This window comes from Microtus pennsylvanicus, chromosome 11, assembly GCF_037038515.1.
Source record: "Microtus pennsylvanicus isolate mMicPen1 chromosome 11, mMicPen1.hap1, whole genome shotgun sequence".
NCBI classification, from domain to species: Eukaryota; Metazoa; Chordata; class Mammalia; order Rodentia; family Cricetidae; genus Microtus; species Microtus pennsylvanicus.
This window is the reverse complement of record NC_134589.1, coordinates 16,579,242-16,596,292: the sequence shown is the minus strand read 5'-3', so window position 1 is coordinate 16,596,292 and position 17,051 is coordinate 16,579,242. Positions and strand designations below refer to the sequence as shown.

Sequence of the window (17,051 nt, the reverse complement as noted above, 5' to 3'; positions counted from 1 at the left end):
ACCAAAGCTGACTTGGAACTTGCTTGTAGAGCAGGCTGGCCTCGCAGTCACACAGGCTCTCTCGTCTCAGTCTTCTGAGTTTGCAAGCGTGGACCAGAGGAAAGGAGAGAAGTCCCAGAGGTGAAGTGGACGCCCTTTTCAGCCTGTGGGCGCAGAGGCACCGCAACTCCAGGTTGGGTGGCCTTGAAGAGCGCCCAGGGCGATACCTACACACCAGCTGGGTGACAGAAAGATCTGGAGACTCCGTCCCACCCAACTGCAGTTTTTTTCTTCAGCTCATTCCTTGGTCTTCTCCTTTCTTTGCTGTGGTGCCTCAGGGGAGCCTCTACCCTCCCTGAACTCCATCCACCAGCTTGTATCTGAATCCAGTTGAATCCTGCAGTGAGCCTATGAGACGTGGACATTCGGATCCTGTGGCAGCCTGAGCTCTCAGTCCCTGGTCTGTCTGCTCTGAGCTTACTCCAGGGGCCTGCTGACAGCTGGCAACATTCCTGTGGCTTCTCTAAGTAGGAGTTTGTATCCCAAACTCCTGAGAGTCAAAATCTGGACTCTAGACTTGGGGAGGAAGTCTGCACCTCTTGCATCCTGGAAGGAACTTGCAACCATCTCTTAGCCTCTGGGAGCTAAAACGCAGGTTGGGAATCAAAGAAGCAGTTTACACTACCACAGGCTTCAGACTGAACTGGAGGAAGACATGCAGGGAGTCCTTCTGAAGGGAAGGACCTGGGAACCCTAGACAGAATTCTCAGGTGGCCATGATGGGATAGGTCAGCCAAGAGACAACAAATGCCACAGTGCTTCCCAGTAATGGGACAGGAGAGGGATAGTTCCTTTAGGTTACATGATAAATTTCCTAAAACCGCACAGCCTGCAGCCAAACTCAATATAGTTTCTTTTTTCCTTTAGTCCACTCGCTCTGGGACCTCTGAGCTGTAGACGGTCTGCCTGAGTAGCCTTTGGGGGAGATTGCTGTGTCAGAGTCAGGGGATAGAAAGGGTGGGGTCCACCCAGGTCAGTCTGAGCTGGGCAAGACTCTGACTTGGAGAGGGTGGAGTGGAACAGTCCCATGTGCCTCTTTGGGCTCACACTTGTAGCTGCGTAGAGCAAGAGCTGGCCAGGTCTTGTAAGCCTCCTCCCAAGTATCCAGTTACATCCTCACTGTCCCTTGTCCTCTTTTCCTAAGCTTTGCTGTGGGTCTGGCCTGCTAGGTAGAACTGCTTCCCTGGGCATCACTGGCTGCTGAGGTTGCTGAGAGAGTGCGAACAACCCTTAAGTAATGTGAGCAAAGACACCAATATGTTTATCTTAGCATCCTGAGACTTAGAGAGGAGCCGTGACTGTTCAAGGACATGTGGCTAGTGAACGGAATGGGGGGGGGGGTACTCAACTGTCCTTTGACACCCATGCCCCAGCTTCTGCACCATCCACCCAGTGGCAGTGTTTATGAACCTGCATCCATGCATTCATCAGCCAGTTACACCAGGCATCAAGACACTTACTTGTGTTGGGACTTGTGTACACTTCGGGATGCCATTTTTGTACATAGTTAAACTTGGAAAGATTGAGATGATGGGGCGTTGGGGAGTTATATTTTCCTCTTGTGGCACCTGGTATCTCAATCATGATTAATGTGGCCTAAACAGATCTCATGGGTACTGAGAGGGAACAAGGCAGGCAAGGTGAAGAGTCACCAAACAACAATGACGATAGGGAGAGCATTCTATTTCCTGAATGGCTGCATAGACTCAGGGTTGTGCCGTCCTGAAATGTAAATGTTTTAGGTCTTAATACAGGTAGGAATCATGGCCCCTTTGACCGGTCACCGTGAGCTCAGGGAGCAGAACCGCTGGGGGTCCCAAAGCTGTGAATGGAGGACCATGAACTCTTCTTATTCCTGTCCTTGGCTCCAGTTTGGGCTCCTCCCATCCGACTACTCTAATGAAACCACCTGGCCGTGCCCATTGTGGCTGAATTAGCTGACGTTTGAAGGGCACTGTGAGAGTCTGAGGAACCAATTCCCAATACCCACTTCACCATAGCAGACCTTCTGATCTGGGGGCTTGGTGCTAAGATACTCTAAGATAATCTAAGTAGGTAGATTAGTGTGAATTTATTAAACATTTGAAGATATATCTTAGTATCAAGTCCCCAGATCCAGAAGGAGACCCTCTATATGCCAAGCATCTAGCTAGGAACTTGGCACGTAACAGGCTGTCAGTTGGGAACTGTCCCACCTCTACATGGTATGATGAGTAGGCCATCGGCACAGATCTGGTGCTTTTTTTTTTTAAGATTTATTTATTTATTATGTATACAGTATTCTCAGTACTCTGCCTGCAAGCCAGAAGAGGGCACAGATCTCATTACAGATGGTTGTGAGCCACCATGTGGTTGCTGGGAATTGAACTCAGGACCTTTGGAAGAGCAGGCGGTGCTCTTAACCACTGAGCCATCTCTCCAGCCCCCGATCTGGTGCTTTTCATTAGAAGACAAAAGTCTGGATGCTGAGTGCCTCAAATCTCAGCCCTCGTGACACGTGGCACTCCTGACAACCTGTGATCATATTCGGTTGACAGCTGCGCCCCAAGATCCTTTTGTTTTCTCTTTGTGTGTGTCTGTGTGTGTGTGCTGCGCATGTGTATGTATGTGTCTGTGTGTGTGCACACATAGCTGCCAAAGCATGCTATATTGTAGCATGTGGAGGTCATAGGACAGTCACCTTCCACGTTTAAGGCAGGATACATTTTTATGTTGTTTGCTATTGTATATGCCAGGCTGGGTAGCCTTGGAAACTTCTATACTCTTTTCTGCCTGTCTTGATGTAGGAGCATGAGGACCACAGAAGTGCGAGGGCCCCCTCTCAGCCTAAGGATGAGTTCTAGACCCTGGGTTGGCCGTTTTTTGTTTTGTTTTGTTTTGAGACAATGTTTCACAGTCTGGCCCAGGTGGCTTGCAACTATGTAGTCCAGGTTGACCTTGAACTCTAAGCAATCCTCTTGCCTCAGCTTCCTTCCCAGATGCTTGAATTATAGCTATGTACCACCACAGTCTTTAAGCCATGGAAGACTGGGCCTGAAGTCAGTGTGGGACAATTTCCAGTTTTGATTGTGCTCTCTGCCAAGAATCCAAGCCAGGTAGTCACAGACATGGCAGATATGACCAGTTAGCAGCATACAGGGAACAGCCCTGACTAGAACAGACTTGAAAGAGACTCTGCTAGTGTGTTGCACTTGCTGGCTTCTTGCCCCCCCCCCCCCCCAGCACTCTCCTCAGCCGGGAATATGGCGGAAAGTTTAGTTTTTATTTTTCCATCAAATGAACCTCACAAGGCTGCAGCTGTGAGCATGTCTTTGTTTTCCCAGCAGTTGGCACAGGGCGATGTTGGTGAGGGGACAACGGAGGACTAATGGTGCCTCTCATGTTTACACAGTGGGTCCTGTGCTGGCTGGCAACTTGATAGAGCCATGTCACACTCTTGATGTGGGGTACGCACCAGAGAAGACTTCTCGCGGCCATGGGCTAAAGCCAGCCTGTGACTACACTGGATAATTGGGATCCCATTATAACCCCCAGCCTTTCTCTGGGTGAGCTTTTAAACACAAAAACCATGTCCTAGGTTGACATACTTCAGTTAACAAGAACAGCTATCCAGAAGCAGAACTAGGGAAGCCAACAAAAAGGTTAGTACATCTAGAGACTTTCCCAGAACTATGGACTTTGATGGATTAGGTTTTTGTTATCATTTGTGGCAGGTGGTGCTGCCCAAATGGCATTTCATCATGGAGTCAGTTGTGCTAAGACCTGGGGCCCTGTTTCAAGGGTGTTGGCTTGTGCTCTGCTAACTGAGCAGTACCAAAACGTCCTCTGACTGGTGGGGGAGGGATCCAGTTCTGTTCCAGAAGCTTCCCGTGATTAGGCTGTTCAGTTAGGGCGACACAGCTTAGCTATAGTTGGCAGATTCTCATAGCCCACAAAGGTGACAAGATTTGTAAGGAGGGGAGCTATCTAGAGAAGGCAGCCCCAGCATGGAGCTAGGTGTATATAGGAGCCCCAAGACATGTGGTACCAAGAAGGTAGGCCCCAGGGGGCAGTTGCGTGGAGCAAGGGGCTTCCTTCCCTTGGCTGACTGTAAGGGCTGTGTGGCAGTGGAACCTCCCCAGAGGCCCGCAGGTGCTCCTTTTTCGGGCCCCCACAATCAGTGGGCTATAGTAAGCCAAGAATCTGAACTGCCAGAACTTGGAAGGGCCAAGGAGCAGAGCCTTATTACAGTGATAGGGAAGGAATACCCACAGCAGGAGCCAATGAAAAGTCACATTTGCTGTTTCCAAAAAGCTCCACAGTGCAGCGTTCAGGAAACAATAAAACGTATTACAGTTTTACAGTGTTTTGATCACTTGTGATAGGAGGAGGTGAGTCTTTGGGCTGTCTCAGCCCTGCCCCAAGCTGATTGGGAAATCAGGTATGCACTGTCTTCCAAAATCCAGACTCTGAGTCTAGTGCTCTGCGTTGCCATCTGACCCGTTGCATAATACTAAGTAACTGGATTGATTGTCTTCGCGAAATTTCCGTTTTGTTCTGTGCTACCGGCCAACACCCCAGCTGGTGGGAATGATGTAGGTCTTCTGGGACATCCAGTGGGCTGTTTTTGTCTCAGGTTTCTGGATGCGTGCGCGCGGGGTGGGGGGCAATTAACTTAAGTGTTACACACTTACACACTTTGTGCTGTGAACACTGACACAGGAGTCACACACATGCAGAAACAAGATGATTAAGAATAGTTTGCGCTGCTCACAGGCAACGGGAGCCCTCCCCTCCCCCAGTCTCTGCGAGTTCTGGGCTCCTCCTCTTCCCCACCAGACCAGGGGAGGGGGTCCTCTTAGGAAAGAAAAGAGCTTAGCGGCTAAAAACAGGCAGAAGAGGCAGGATGGAGCGGGTGCTGGCGACCCAGGTCTCGCCACCTGAGTCAGTCGCACGCCCCAGCCCTCGGTTGGCCAGGCCACGCAGCAGTCCAGGTCTCGCCACGCGGTGAAGTTCTGCGGAAAGTTTTGCAGTTGCTTCGTAGCCCGCGCCAGCAGGAGAAGCTGTGACGCAGCGTCTGGGGCTCCAGGCCCGGGCAGAAAAGAGAGGGAAGACGAGGCGGGAAGGAATTAAGAAGCAGAGTGGAGGAAGATAAAAAAGCGCACGCTGGGGATGGTCCTTCTGGACCACGCTGATCCTCCTCTCCTGCTCATCCCCCTCCGATCCCTCCAGACGCGCGCTCCCTACGGCCCGGTCCGGAGCCCCGCGCCCCCGCACCTCCTCCTTCTCCTCCCACGCTGCCCGCTTCCCTTCCCCTCTGCCCCTCAAACCCTCCTCCCGGGTTCGGCGCTCCTCCCTCCGCCCTCCCTCCTCGGGGCCTGCCTCCTCCCTCCTCTCCGGGAGGCATCACATCGTCCCGACCCGGAGGAGGAACGAGCCCCTCGCCGGCGGTCATCAGAGCCCAGCATCAGGACTGCCACCGCGCGCCGCCGGGCCGTGCGCCCTCGGTTCTCGCGTCCTCCGAGTGCCGCAGGGATGGGGCCCATCCGACCTGCCCTCTCGCCCTGGCCTCGTCACCTGCTGCGCTGCTTCTTACTTCTCGGGGCACTGCATCTCGGCCACCCGGGGGACGCCGCCACCGCCACCGCCACCGCCGCCCTCCCGGGTAAGGCGCTGCCAACTTGGCCAACTTCGGGGGCCAACCCAAGGGAGAGCGGGGCCTCTTGACTTTTCCCTCTCTCTTTTTTTTCCTTACTCCCTTATTTTCTAGAGAAAAGTGTGTGTGTGTGTGTGTGTGTGTGTGTGTGTGTGTGTGTGTGTGTGTGACTGGGTTTTTAAAAATCGTCTCCGCTTTTCTGGAAGCGAAGGAGAAGGGAGGAGGAGCGCGCCTGGAGGTGGGGGAGGACCTGAGTGGAACCAGATGTGGCAGGCGGCGGGGGAGGGGATCCTGGGCATTGCGGCCTGGGAGGGAGAGGGAGGGAGATGGAGGACTGGCGACTCGCGTCCGGGCCACCCGGACCCCTGCGTCCGCCCCCCGTGCTGGTCCGGGTATGATGGGATGCAGCCGGAAAGCCAGAGGCGCATTGTTTCACACTCTGTACGTGAGGGGTCAGCCTCCTGGGCAGCGTCTTTACATTTTCTTTCTTGGTCTTCAAGGACGGCTTGTGGTGTAAGACTCCTGCACCCAGTGGGACAGTTTTGTGTCCGTGTGCGGCCGTGTGCGCGCGCCTGTGTGTGTGTGTGTTCGGGCTCTCAATTGGTGTGAGCAATTCTGGCCAAACTGGCACTTCTCCAGAGCTGCAAAAGAGTTTCTAAAGATGCAAAATCACAACCCGCAGAAACCAATCACACAAGCCCCCCATACTATACCCTTCTCCTTTCCGCGCTCTCTTTCTTCTTTTCTCAAGAAGTAACTGAAAAGGTCAAACAGGTCCCTCTTGAGAAGAAGCTGAACATAGGTGGTATTCAGAAAGTCCCCGAGAGAATTTTCAGAAGTTAAAGAAAAAAATTGTACTGGGTGCTGCCTCCACATCTCCTTTTATGTAATTGGGGGCTGGGGTGAGTGGAAAGGGTTTGGGACAGCATCTGCACTTTGGGCTGGGACCAGGGACCCCGGGGAAAGTCTGAGGCCTTCACCATGGCCTGGTGTGTTGTGGGCATCTGCTAAGGGGAAAAGAAGGGTCTGGGTGAGCCACAGTCACATAGAAGACCTCACCACAGTCACATAGAAGACCTGCCTCCCATCCCACCTGGACCTGGAGCCTGGGCAGACAGGAAGGAAGCAAGCATGTGCGGCCTGTCTCTCACCTCTGGGTCTTCTCCGCTGTAAAGAGTACAGGACCGCAGGATCGGAGGGAGGAAGGAAAGAATGGCCATTCCAAGAGCCCTAGACTGGATTTTAAAGCCAGGCCCTAGGAAAGAGCTGGGCCAGAGAATGCTGACTCGGTCTTTTCCCCCAGGGAGCTTTTGACAGGGGGGTGGAGGTGCCTGATGAGGGGCCCAGTCAGGGAGGAAAAGGAGGCCTACAGTGTCCCTGTGATTCCTGGTCTCTGCTTCTGTCCCTTCCTGCTCACTCAGGCTGTGTCCTACACACGGAATAGCCACAGCCTGGGCTGTTGCTTTCTCTCGATTACCCGTCCCAGCCTGGCCTGGGCTAGGGCAGCTGGGGATGAGGAGCTGCCACTGAAGCACCTGAACAGGAGGGTGACATCACGCAGCTTCCCTGTCAGTGCATACAACACGTCCAGCCAAATCCTGGAAGTGCGCAGGGTTAGGGCAGGAGCGTCCAACTTCCACGGGTCCCTCGTCTGGAGGGCTGGTGCAGGGCCTGTGGGCTCATCTCTACTTCCTCAGGGATCCCATAAAGCATGCCCCCGCTGCAGTGCTGGTCCACTCTCCTTGGACACAGCACCAAGCCGAGGGCTTTAGAAGAGTTGAAATGCGTCCTTAGAGAAAATTAAATCTGTCAGGAGAATGACAGCGGTTGAGCTTGGAAAGTCCTCCTGTGGCACTCAGAGATAACTGGCTTTCCGTCTGAGAGGTATTGGGTGCTTGTCATTGCCACCTGAGTCGCTAGGCAAACCTCTGCATGTCCGGCCAGAGCCAGACTGAGACCATCCTTCCCCGTGAAACTCTGCCTTCCTGGCTTTAGCAAGCTGCCAAGGCCACTGTGCTTTGCACAGTGTTCGAGCCGGAGTTCACCTGGGCAAGGGCAAGGTGTGTGAAATGGGTAGGAAGCCTGGGTTTGGTCCCAGTGCTCATACCAGAGAAATCCAGTGCCCACAAGTTGTCATAACTGCGGGATAGGATGGAGAAGCCTTGAACTTCTCAGGTTCTCCATTTGAATCCATCACTAGTGTGAACATCGGGAGGGGGCGAAGTGACCACAATAAACGCGGTTGTTTCTATGGTGGTGGCTGCTCAGAGCTCCTAACCCTGGGAAGATCTTACCCTGGGAGCCAGAGTTAAAGCTGGTCAGTGATTTGTCAAGACCTCACCCCTAGAAAGTGGGAAATGGAGCTGGACGCAGGTGAGGCAAGAGCGAGCGAGCGCCTAGACCTCGAAGTACCACAGTACCGGACTGAAACAAAGGAACTGCGGAAGGCAGGAAAATTGCCCCGGAGCACTAGGCTTAGGATACCACCGCCATATGTATGTTAGCTAGCTTGTCACTATGACTCAGTGCCTTCATCTAAACAACTTAGGGAAGAGCGGTTTATTTTGGCTCTGAGCTGCTAAGACTTCAGCCTCAGCTGATTCCATTGCCCTTAAGCCTGTGTGAGGTGGAAGCATAACAAAGGGTCACGGCCGCAGAGGAAGGCTGCTCAGCTTATGCCAGCCAGGAAGGTGGCGAGGCACCAAGGACAAGCAAGGTACACCCTTCGAAGGCAGTAGGTCCCAGTGACCTACTTCCTCCAACCGGCTCCAGTTCCTAGTTGCCCAATAATGCCCTTATGTTTCCACCCCATCATTGGAAGGGTCCATCCAATCTCCGAACATCGCCCTGGAGACGGAGCTGTCGTTTCCAAATGTAACACCCACCCGTGTGTCCTCTTGAGAGGGACAGTGAAGAAAGGAGTGGGTGGACAGCCCTCTGTTGTCAGGTGGTCCTCACACATCTCCATGGGCCACAGAGGCAGAGACTAAGTTCCCTCTCCCTGTCCTTGGGGTCCCTGAGATGTTCCTCCCCAAGGAGGTATTGATAAGAAGTGCCAAATGCCTGAAGGTGCTCCAGCCAGGCACCTCAGCTCCTCGAAGTCAGGATTTCACATATTCATTTCATTCATTCATTCATTCGTGTTTCCCGAGCCTGTAGGGTGATGAGATCAAGATGACTGAAACTTTTTCTTCCTTTGAGTCTAACCACCCCCATCCTGCATGGCTCATGGGGGGCTCCCCTGGACTTGGGGGGACATATCACTGGCAGGAAATGTGTTCCTGTTTAGCCCTTCGTGAGATGAGGAGGGCCCCCTTTCCCATGATGGAGTCCTATAAAACTGGGTGGGGTGGGCCACTGGAATGGTGATATAGCTCTTGGAGGTCACCCTGAGCTCTGCAGATTCTAGAATTCTAGTTATTTCTCAGTAGGCTAGAAGGGGCTTCATGGTGGTATCTGTGGTCCTGGAAATGCGGGGGACAGTCAGCTCCAACGCCCTAGCAAGTAGACTGGGCTGCGTTCTTCAGCCAGCTCCTCGTGGCCCCAGCTGGAGCACCCATGGTTGCTCTCTTTCTATGCTTAGTCTTCAGGACCACTCTGTCCTCTCCTGGGGCCCTTGGCTTTGCACCCTTAAAGTACAGACTCTCAAAGCTGGAGAGATGGCTCAGTGGTTAAGAACATTATTCCAGAGGACCCGAGACTGTAAACCTAAGAATAGCGGACGGACGGCACCTCCGCCCCAAGAGCTGTAGCGTGATGGGCTGAGAGTTGTGTTAGTTTCTTCCTTGCTGTGGTAAAATACCCGGCACAGACAACTTAAAGAGGAAGAGAAAATTACTTTGGTCCCCTGTTTCTGGGACCAGTCTCTGGTCACTTGGTCTAAGTTGCTTTGAGCCTGAGGCAAGGTCAAAAATCATGGTGGAGGGACGTGGCAGAGAGCTACCCGCCTCGTGGTGGCTCGAGAAGCAGAAAGAGGAACCGGCCAGGGAGCAACTCTTAACCTCTCTCCACCCCCACGCCCACTGCCTTTAGTGAGGCTCTACTTCCCGTGTGGTGGGTTCAGCAACCATCCATCTATCCATTGATGAGGTTTGAGATCTCAGAGTCCAGTCAACTCCCCAGAGCCTATCCATTTGGCAAACAAGACTTTATGTAACACAGGAGCCTTCCGGGACCTTTCAGGTTCAAGCCACACTATTCCCTACAGGGAAAACTCTAAGCCGGATTTTGGTGTCCACAAGGCGTTTAGAAGGATAATTGGTGTGGTACTGTCTTGTGGACTGAGCAGGGGTGTGGGTGTAATCCAGCCTATCCGCTTTCCCTCTCAGTCCTTTGAACTATTAGTGGCACAGAATCCTTGAGACCGGAATTCTTTTGTCAGGTGAGAACAAGAACACGCTACCTTGTACAGGGGAGTCGCACGTAAGTCAGATTATAGATGCCTGAGATACATGTCTGGTACGCTATCAGGCACTAAGCTACTGTGGTTTTATTGCTAATAGAAAACCCATGAATATCAATGGACTCAAATATGATAAAATTCGGTCCTCGGTGCCCTCAGTCCAGATGGCTCAGCACAGTTAAACACGCTCACTGCTCTCTCTCGACACCCAGGTGTGATTCCCAGCACCCGTGTCCAGCAGCTCGCTACCATCTGTAGCTCCGGTTTCCAGGGCATCCAGTGCTCTCTTCTGGCCTCGTGGGCACCAGGCACACATGTGATCATCCTGCCCCCCCCCACCAGCATTGGATTGCAGGTGCAGCCATCACTCCACAGCCAGATGTTTTCATGGGTGCTTGGCACCCAACCTCAGGTCCTGGTGTCCCTGCAAGCCTGTATATATCTGAAAGTCACCTGTAAATATAAAATATAAAAAATAGCCAGGTGGTGGTGGCACATGCCTTTAATCCCAGCGTCTGGTACGCTATCAGGCACTAAGCTACTGTGGTTTTATTGCTAGTAGAAAACCCATGAATATCAATGGACTCAAATATGATAAAATTCGGTCCTCGGTGCCCTCAGTCCAGATGGCTCAGCACATTAAACACGCTCACTGACACCCAGGTGTGATTCCCAGCACCCGTGTCCAGCAGATCAGGAGGCAGAGGCAGGCAGATCTTTGAGTTCAAGGCCAGCCTGGTCTACAAGAGCTAGTTCCAGGACAGGCACCAAAGCTACAGAGAAACCTTGTCCCCCCCAAAAAAGAGAAAAAAAAAGTAAATATAATTACCAAATTGGAGATGGGGAACCCCACCCTTGGTGGCTCTGTGTCCCTCAGGTCCTTATTCGCCACACTCTCCTCCCTGTGATTTCACTTTCTTACTTAGCCCTCATTCTGGGTGCCTGGGGGACGTCTTTGTTCCTGGAGTGGGAAGCGCTAAACCCAAGGCTGTCCCAGACTGCCCCTAAAAGCCAGTTTGCTTGCTTTGCTCAGAGCCTGTGCTGGCGGCTTTCTGCGGGTCTGTCTCTGTGGCTGGCTTATATCTGAGCGTGAGTGCCCAAGGCTGGGCAGTCACCTTCAGCCAGAAGTTCCTCTGAATCTTGCGGCTGCCACCTTCCCCAGCCCTGGGGTGGCTGCTTCCTCCCTTGCTAGCCTAGAAGCACCTCTCCTTCAGCAGGGTGTTTTGAAGGAAGAGCACATTCTGGGAGTCTGTCTGAGGGCTTACATATACTAAACACATACTTGAACCTCAAAGCTGTATCCCACTTCTTAATTCCTGCACGGCGGGGCGGGGTCAGTGCCTGAGACATGGTGGTGTTTAGTAGATATTTATTGAGTTGGAAGAAATTAAAGCAAACACACAAAGTGGCCCCAAAGACAATAAGGACTAGTTAGATGATGCCATTGTCATGCAGCGCATACAGCATTGGGTTAAGATAAATGGTGGGAAGTCTAAATGGAAGAGGCTAATCTCCAGAAGGAAAAGTTTTGAGCTCTTGTAAAAAACGCATTGTGAGACTCACCAGGCACAAACTTTGTTAGGAAATGAAATCCTTACTTTTAAATGTTGGGAAAATACGGATTTTACAACTGGAACATTCTGGGGGGGAGGGCATTCAATGGTGGAGAACATGGTTAGCATATGAGAAGAGAGGACCAGGGTTCAGCTCCCAGCTCTGCACCTCCCACCAAAAAGAAAGAAAAGGGAAATTTAATTTGAACTTGGAGCTAAACACTCCTGAAGGGATTCAGATGGTGCACTGTTGTGTAGAAGGTTCAAAGATGACGAGAAATTAAATTCATTTTCGGAGGGGGAGGGATGGCTCAGTGGTTAAAAGCATGTACTGACTGCTTTTGCAGAGGACCCAGAAGAAAAGCTATTGAGCAAGACACGCAATAAGAATCTCTGGCCTGCACACATGTGTATCCATACACACATATGTGCACACACAAACATGTGCATGCCCCAAACCAAGGGTCAGATGTTCACCAGTTTTATTTTATGTGACATTTATAAAGTGCATTGCATTAGAAGGAACAAACAAAGCAGGCCGCTCTGAGATCTCTGGCAGGAACAGAAACTCGGCTGACAGCTAAGACACCGTCTGAAATGCATAGGAAAATGCAGACAAATGAACTCGAGGGTAAACATACAAAACAGTTGGCTCCGTGTGAATGAATGGGCCCCAGCTTCACGCAGCAGCTTGTGGGAGGGTCCTAAGGACATCAGGTTGTCTGGAAAAATGTTTCAACATGTTCTTTCTCAAGACAACATGTTCTTTCTCAAGTCATGGGAAATCTAACATTTCATATTTAAATACTTAGCCGCTCGTCAACTGCAAAGGCCTTGTCTTAGTTCCGGTGAGTATTAGCTGTGATGAGACACCGTGACCAAAGCAACCTGGCAAGGAAAGGGGTTATTTGGCTTACACTTCCATGGCACTGTTCATCATCAAAGGAAGTCGGGGCAGGAACCTGCAGGCAGGAGCTGATGCAGAGGCCAGGGAGAAGTGCTACTTACTGAATGCTACCCTTGGCTTGTCCAGCCTGTTTTCTTATAGAACCAAGACCACCAGCCCAGGGATGGCACCACCCTGGGCCGTCCTGATCAGTCACTAATTAAGAAAACGCCCCAAAGCAGTGGTTCTCAACCTTCCTAATGCTGTGACCCCTTAATACAGTTCCTCACATTGTGGTGACTCTGTGGTGGTTTGAGAGAAAATGGAGGTGACTTCGTAGGCATAGGTATGGCCTTGTTGAAGGAAGTGTGTCACTGTGGAGGTGGGCTCTGAGATCTCATATATGTTCAAGCCATGCTGGTGTCTCAGTCCACTTCCTGTTGCCTGCGAGATGTAGAACTCTCAGCTGCCTCTCCAGCACCATGTCTGTCTGCACACTGCATGTCCCACCCTGATAACGGACTGAACCTCTGAAACTGGAAGCCACCACCTCAATTAAATGTTTTCTTTATGAGAGTTACCGTGGTCATGGTGTCTCTTCACAGCAGTAGAAGCCCCAACTAAGACAGCCCCCATCCATGACATTATTTTGTTACTTCTTCATTACTGTAATTTCATCACTGGTTTGAATCATAATGTAGATATCAGATATGCAGGATATCTGATATGCGAGGCCCAAAGGTTGAGAATTGCCGCCCTAAAGGCTTGCCTGCCTCTGAATCTAATGGAGATGTTTCCCCAATTGAGGTTTCTTCCTCTCAGATGACCTTAGCTTGCGCCAGGTGAACAGAAGACATAGTACAGACGTAGCCATATGCAACCATATCTTCACACCTGAGAAATGATATGCCGTGGGCTTTTTTTCTAGATATGACGTAGTGTTTTTTTTCTAGTGTATAGTCCATGTTTGGATTTTCCAGTTGTCCCATAAGTGTGTGTGTGTGTGTGTGTGTGTGTTGGTTTTTGTTTGTTTGGTTTGGTTTTTTCAGACAGGGTCTCCCTAAGTTGCCTTGGCTGGTCTGGAACTCACGAAGGTTCCTTTCCCTTGGCTTTCCTGAGATTTAAGGTGCATGTTACCACACCCAACTTGTATTTGCTTCTTTGTTTTGAGATCCCATCTCACTGCGTAGCCTGGCAGGCTTCAAAGTCTCCATCCTCCTGCCTCTGCCTTCTGAGCATTCAGATTACAGGCAGTTGTCACCATACCCAGCTCCCAGTAATTTTTTTTCTTTTCCTTTCTTCCCCTCCTCCTTCTTTCGAGTCAGGGTCTTGTCACATGGCTCTGCTTGTCTTGAATTCACTGTGCAGTCTAAGGTGGCCTTGAGGTCATAGCGATCCTCTGCATCCCTGTAACGTACTGCTTTGTTTGTTTTGAGACTGGCTCCTGTGTAGCCCAGGCTGGCCTCAAACTCTGTAACTGAAGATATCCTTGAATTGATCCTCCTGCCTTTACCTCCCCAGTGCTTGGGTTACGGGCGTGCACCACCAGTTTATACGATGCGGGTCTGATCTCAGCCTTGTATCAGACAGGAGCTCCACTGACTGAATCGTGTCCCTGGGCCTCATTAATGTTTTTTTTTCTTATAAAGGAAAACATTTAATTGACTGTCTTACAGTTCAGAGGTTCAGTCTGTTATCATCATGGTGGGTCATGGCAGTGTACAGGGAGAAACGGTACTGGAGAGGTAGCTGAAAGTTCTACATCTTGCCTCATTAATGGTTTTAAAGGCAGTTTTAAATTTAGATGTCATGTTTCTGCATTTTCCTTTGCTCTGTCATCGTTGCTTGGCTGTTGCGTTTGTCTTATCCTCGTGCAGTGCTTCTGAGTTCTAGGTCAGCTGTCTTGTAAATGTTGCTGTCTGCATCCCTTACCCATTGCTGGATTTGTCTTCAACATTTTCGTGGGGAAGGCTGCATGGATGTGGGTCCTCCCACTGTGTCACATTGGTGCCAGTTTGTCCCTCTCCCCACGTGTGTGTGTGTGTGTGTGTGTGTGTGTGTGTGTGTGTGTGTGTGTGTGTGATGCTGATTGATAGAGGATCTATCAGACCGCTTCACTCCCCCAGGTGCTCCACTCCCCCAGGTGCTCCACTCCCCCAGGCACCTTTTCCTTTGTGTAGTTTGTAGATAACCTAAGGAATTTAAACTACATTTGTTTTTTTGTTTTTAAAAAGCAAAATGCTGATAGCTGCACTATTCATAAAAGCCCAAAGTAAGTGGGCCATGGTGGTGCATGCCTTTAATCCCAGCACTCAGGAAGCAAAGGCAGGCGAATCTCTGAGTTCGAGGCCAGCCTTGTCTATAGTGTGAGTTCTAGGACAGCCAGGACTACACAGAGAAACCCTGTCTCAAAAACAAACAAAAAAAGCCCAAACTGAACATTATCCCCAAGTGAAGATTCCCGAAAGGCTCTCCCCAGGAGACTCGCGGCCTGTGTCTTCACGCAGTCTCTGCTGTAATGCACTGTAGTGAATGAGCAGCCTACAGCTTGCTACAGTGGTGTGGGGAAAGCTCCCCAGGGTGCTGACCCAGAAGCGTACAGGTGACCCCACCTGTCGCAAACATGGAAAAGGACGCTAAACTAATTTGTGCTGTCTGTAGTCACAAGAGCGGGGAAGGAAAAGAAAAAGGGTCTCTCTTCCAATAAAACTTAGATGAGCGATGAAAAGGAACTCTCTTGTGACGCACGTGGCTACGAGCTTGTAACCTGACGGATGGTTTCTAGTACTGCTGAGGACCCTATAAGCTGAGCAGTTGGGACTGTGAAAGATGCAGACAGTACACACACACACACACACACACACACACACACACACACACACAAACCAGCCAACAAACACGGACCACACGGAATGTCTGGTGAGCCTATGGAGAATTGTTAAAGTCATGAGCAATCACAAAACACAAGCAAAGGCCGAGCCGGGCTGTGGTATTACGGGGCTGTTACACAGAGAAAAACAGAAACAAAACAAATAACAAAAGCGAAGGCTGAGACTAGCTTGGAATAGCGCCTGCCTCGCATGCACGAAGACCTGCGCCTTGTCCCTGGCACCGCCTAAACTGGGCATGGTGGGGCACTCTTGGGAGGGGAAGGCAGGAGATTCCAACGTTCAAGGTCATCTTTGCTGCCTTGTGAGTCTGGAGCTAGTCTGGGGTACAGGAGACCCTGTCTTGGAACAAAAACAAAAGCCTAAGCAGGATACTGTCTGTGTGTCTCGAGGTCGGTTCAAGAAAGACGGACCCAATAATGCAACTGTGGGGTGCGAGATAAGCTCTTTGTAAGTCACTTACTGTTGTCAACGTCAGAGTTTAGCCACACCGTGTGTAAAGCACTGGCTGTCCTAGGATGGCTGTGTCCTAGGATGGTTGTCCTAGGGAGCTGTGGTTCGCTGTTGTAGTCTAGCACATTCTGCCCACCAAGGAAAACACAGAAAGTCAAAATTCAAAGCGAGGTTTTTACTGTATATAAAGTTGAAACAAATCTTAAGTTGGGGATCACAAGTCCCACGTGCATTTACGATTAAGAAGTTATATTCACTAAGTCAGGTGTGGTATACGCACACCTTTAATTCCAGCACTTGAAAGGCAGTTCCAGAGGCAGGCTGATTAATGTGAGTTTGAAGATAGCCTGGTCTACACGGTCAGTTTCGGTCCAGCCAGGGCTACATAGTGATCCAAAACAAATAAACATAAAAAAGAAAGATTTTATGAGTTAAAGCCATAACTAAGGAAAAAGTCCACAGGAGAGACCCTCCTCAACATAGACGGTGGAGATTGCTGCAGGAGGGCATCCACTTCCGGTCTACACGTTCGAGTTCATGCGCATACACTCATGCACACCCATCCACACATGCGCGTGAATGCTCATACACACATGCACACCACACGGATAAAAAAATACTTAAACACTACTTTTATTTGTTATTAATGGGATGGTGCTGATGGCACGCGTGCGCATGGAGGTCATAGAGGTCAGAGGACAGCTTCGTGGAGTTGGGTTCTTCCACCTTGGCATGGGCTTCACAGACCGACCTCAGGGCATCAGGCTTGTGCGGCAAGCGCCTTTGCACGCTGAGCCATCCCACCAGCGCAAGACCATACCTTTATGATATCAGAAATTATACCTATTTATAGTAAACACCTCAAACAATGAAGAACGCTCCGTGCACTCTCTGGAGCGTGCCTAGCTCGAGAAGGTTTGAAGTGTTGCGTACGCCACATAATGAGACGTCTTGGGGGAGGGACCAAGTCTCATCACAGTCCATATATGTTTTGTATATGTCTAACCTGAAGACAGTATTTCTTTTTAATCTTCTGGAACTGGAGTCACAGACAGTTGTGAGCTGCCACGTGGGTGCTGGGAATTGAACCCCGGTCCTCTGGAAGAACAGTCAGTGCTCCTAACCTCTAAGCCATCTCTCCAGCCCAAAGGCAATATTTCCAATGCAGTTTTTTGTTTTGTTTTGTTTTGCTTTT

At 50.7% G+C, this 17,051-nt stretch overlaps 1 protein-coding gene across 3 annotated transcripts in view; it reads left to right on the top strand.

Moving 5' to 3' along the window:
* Positions 1-5,390: 5,390 nt before the first annotated feature.
* Mrc2 (mannose receptor C-type 2) overlaps positions 5,391-17,051 on the top strand; it is a 56,538-nt gene continuing 44,877 nt past the window's right edge. For 2 of the 3 annotated variants that reach the window (XM_075990402.1, XM_075990401.1), the window contains exon 1: positions 5,391-5,683. In XM_075990402.1, coding sequence (XP_075846517.1) covers positions 5,554-5,683 — 130 coding nt within the window. In that variant the 5' untranslated portion in view covers positions 5,391-5,553. The remainder of the gene's footprint in view (positions 5,684-17,051) is intronic. The other variant, XM_075990400.1, reaches the window with a different exon arrangement.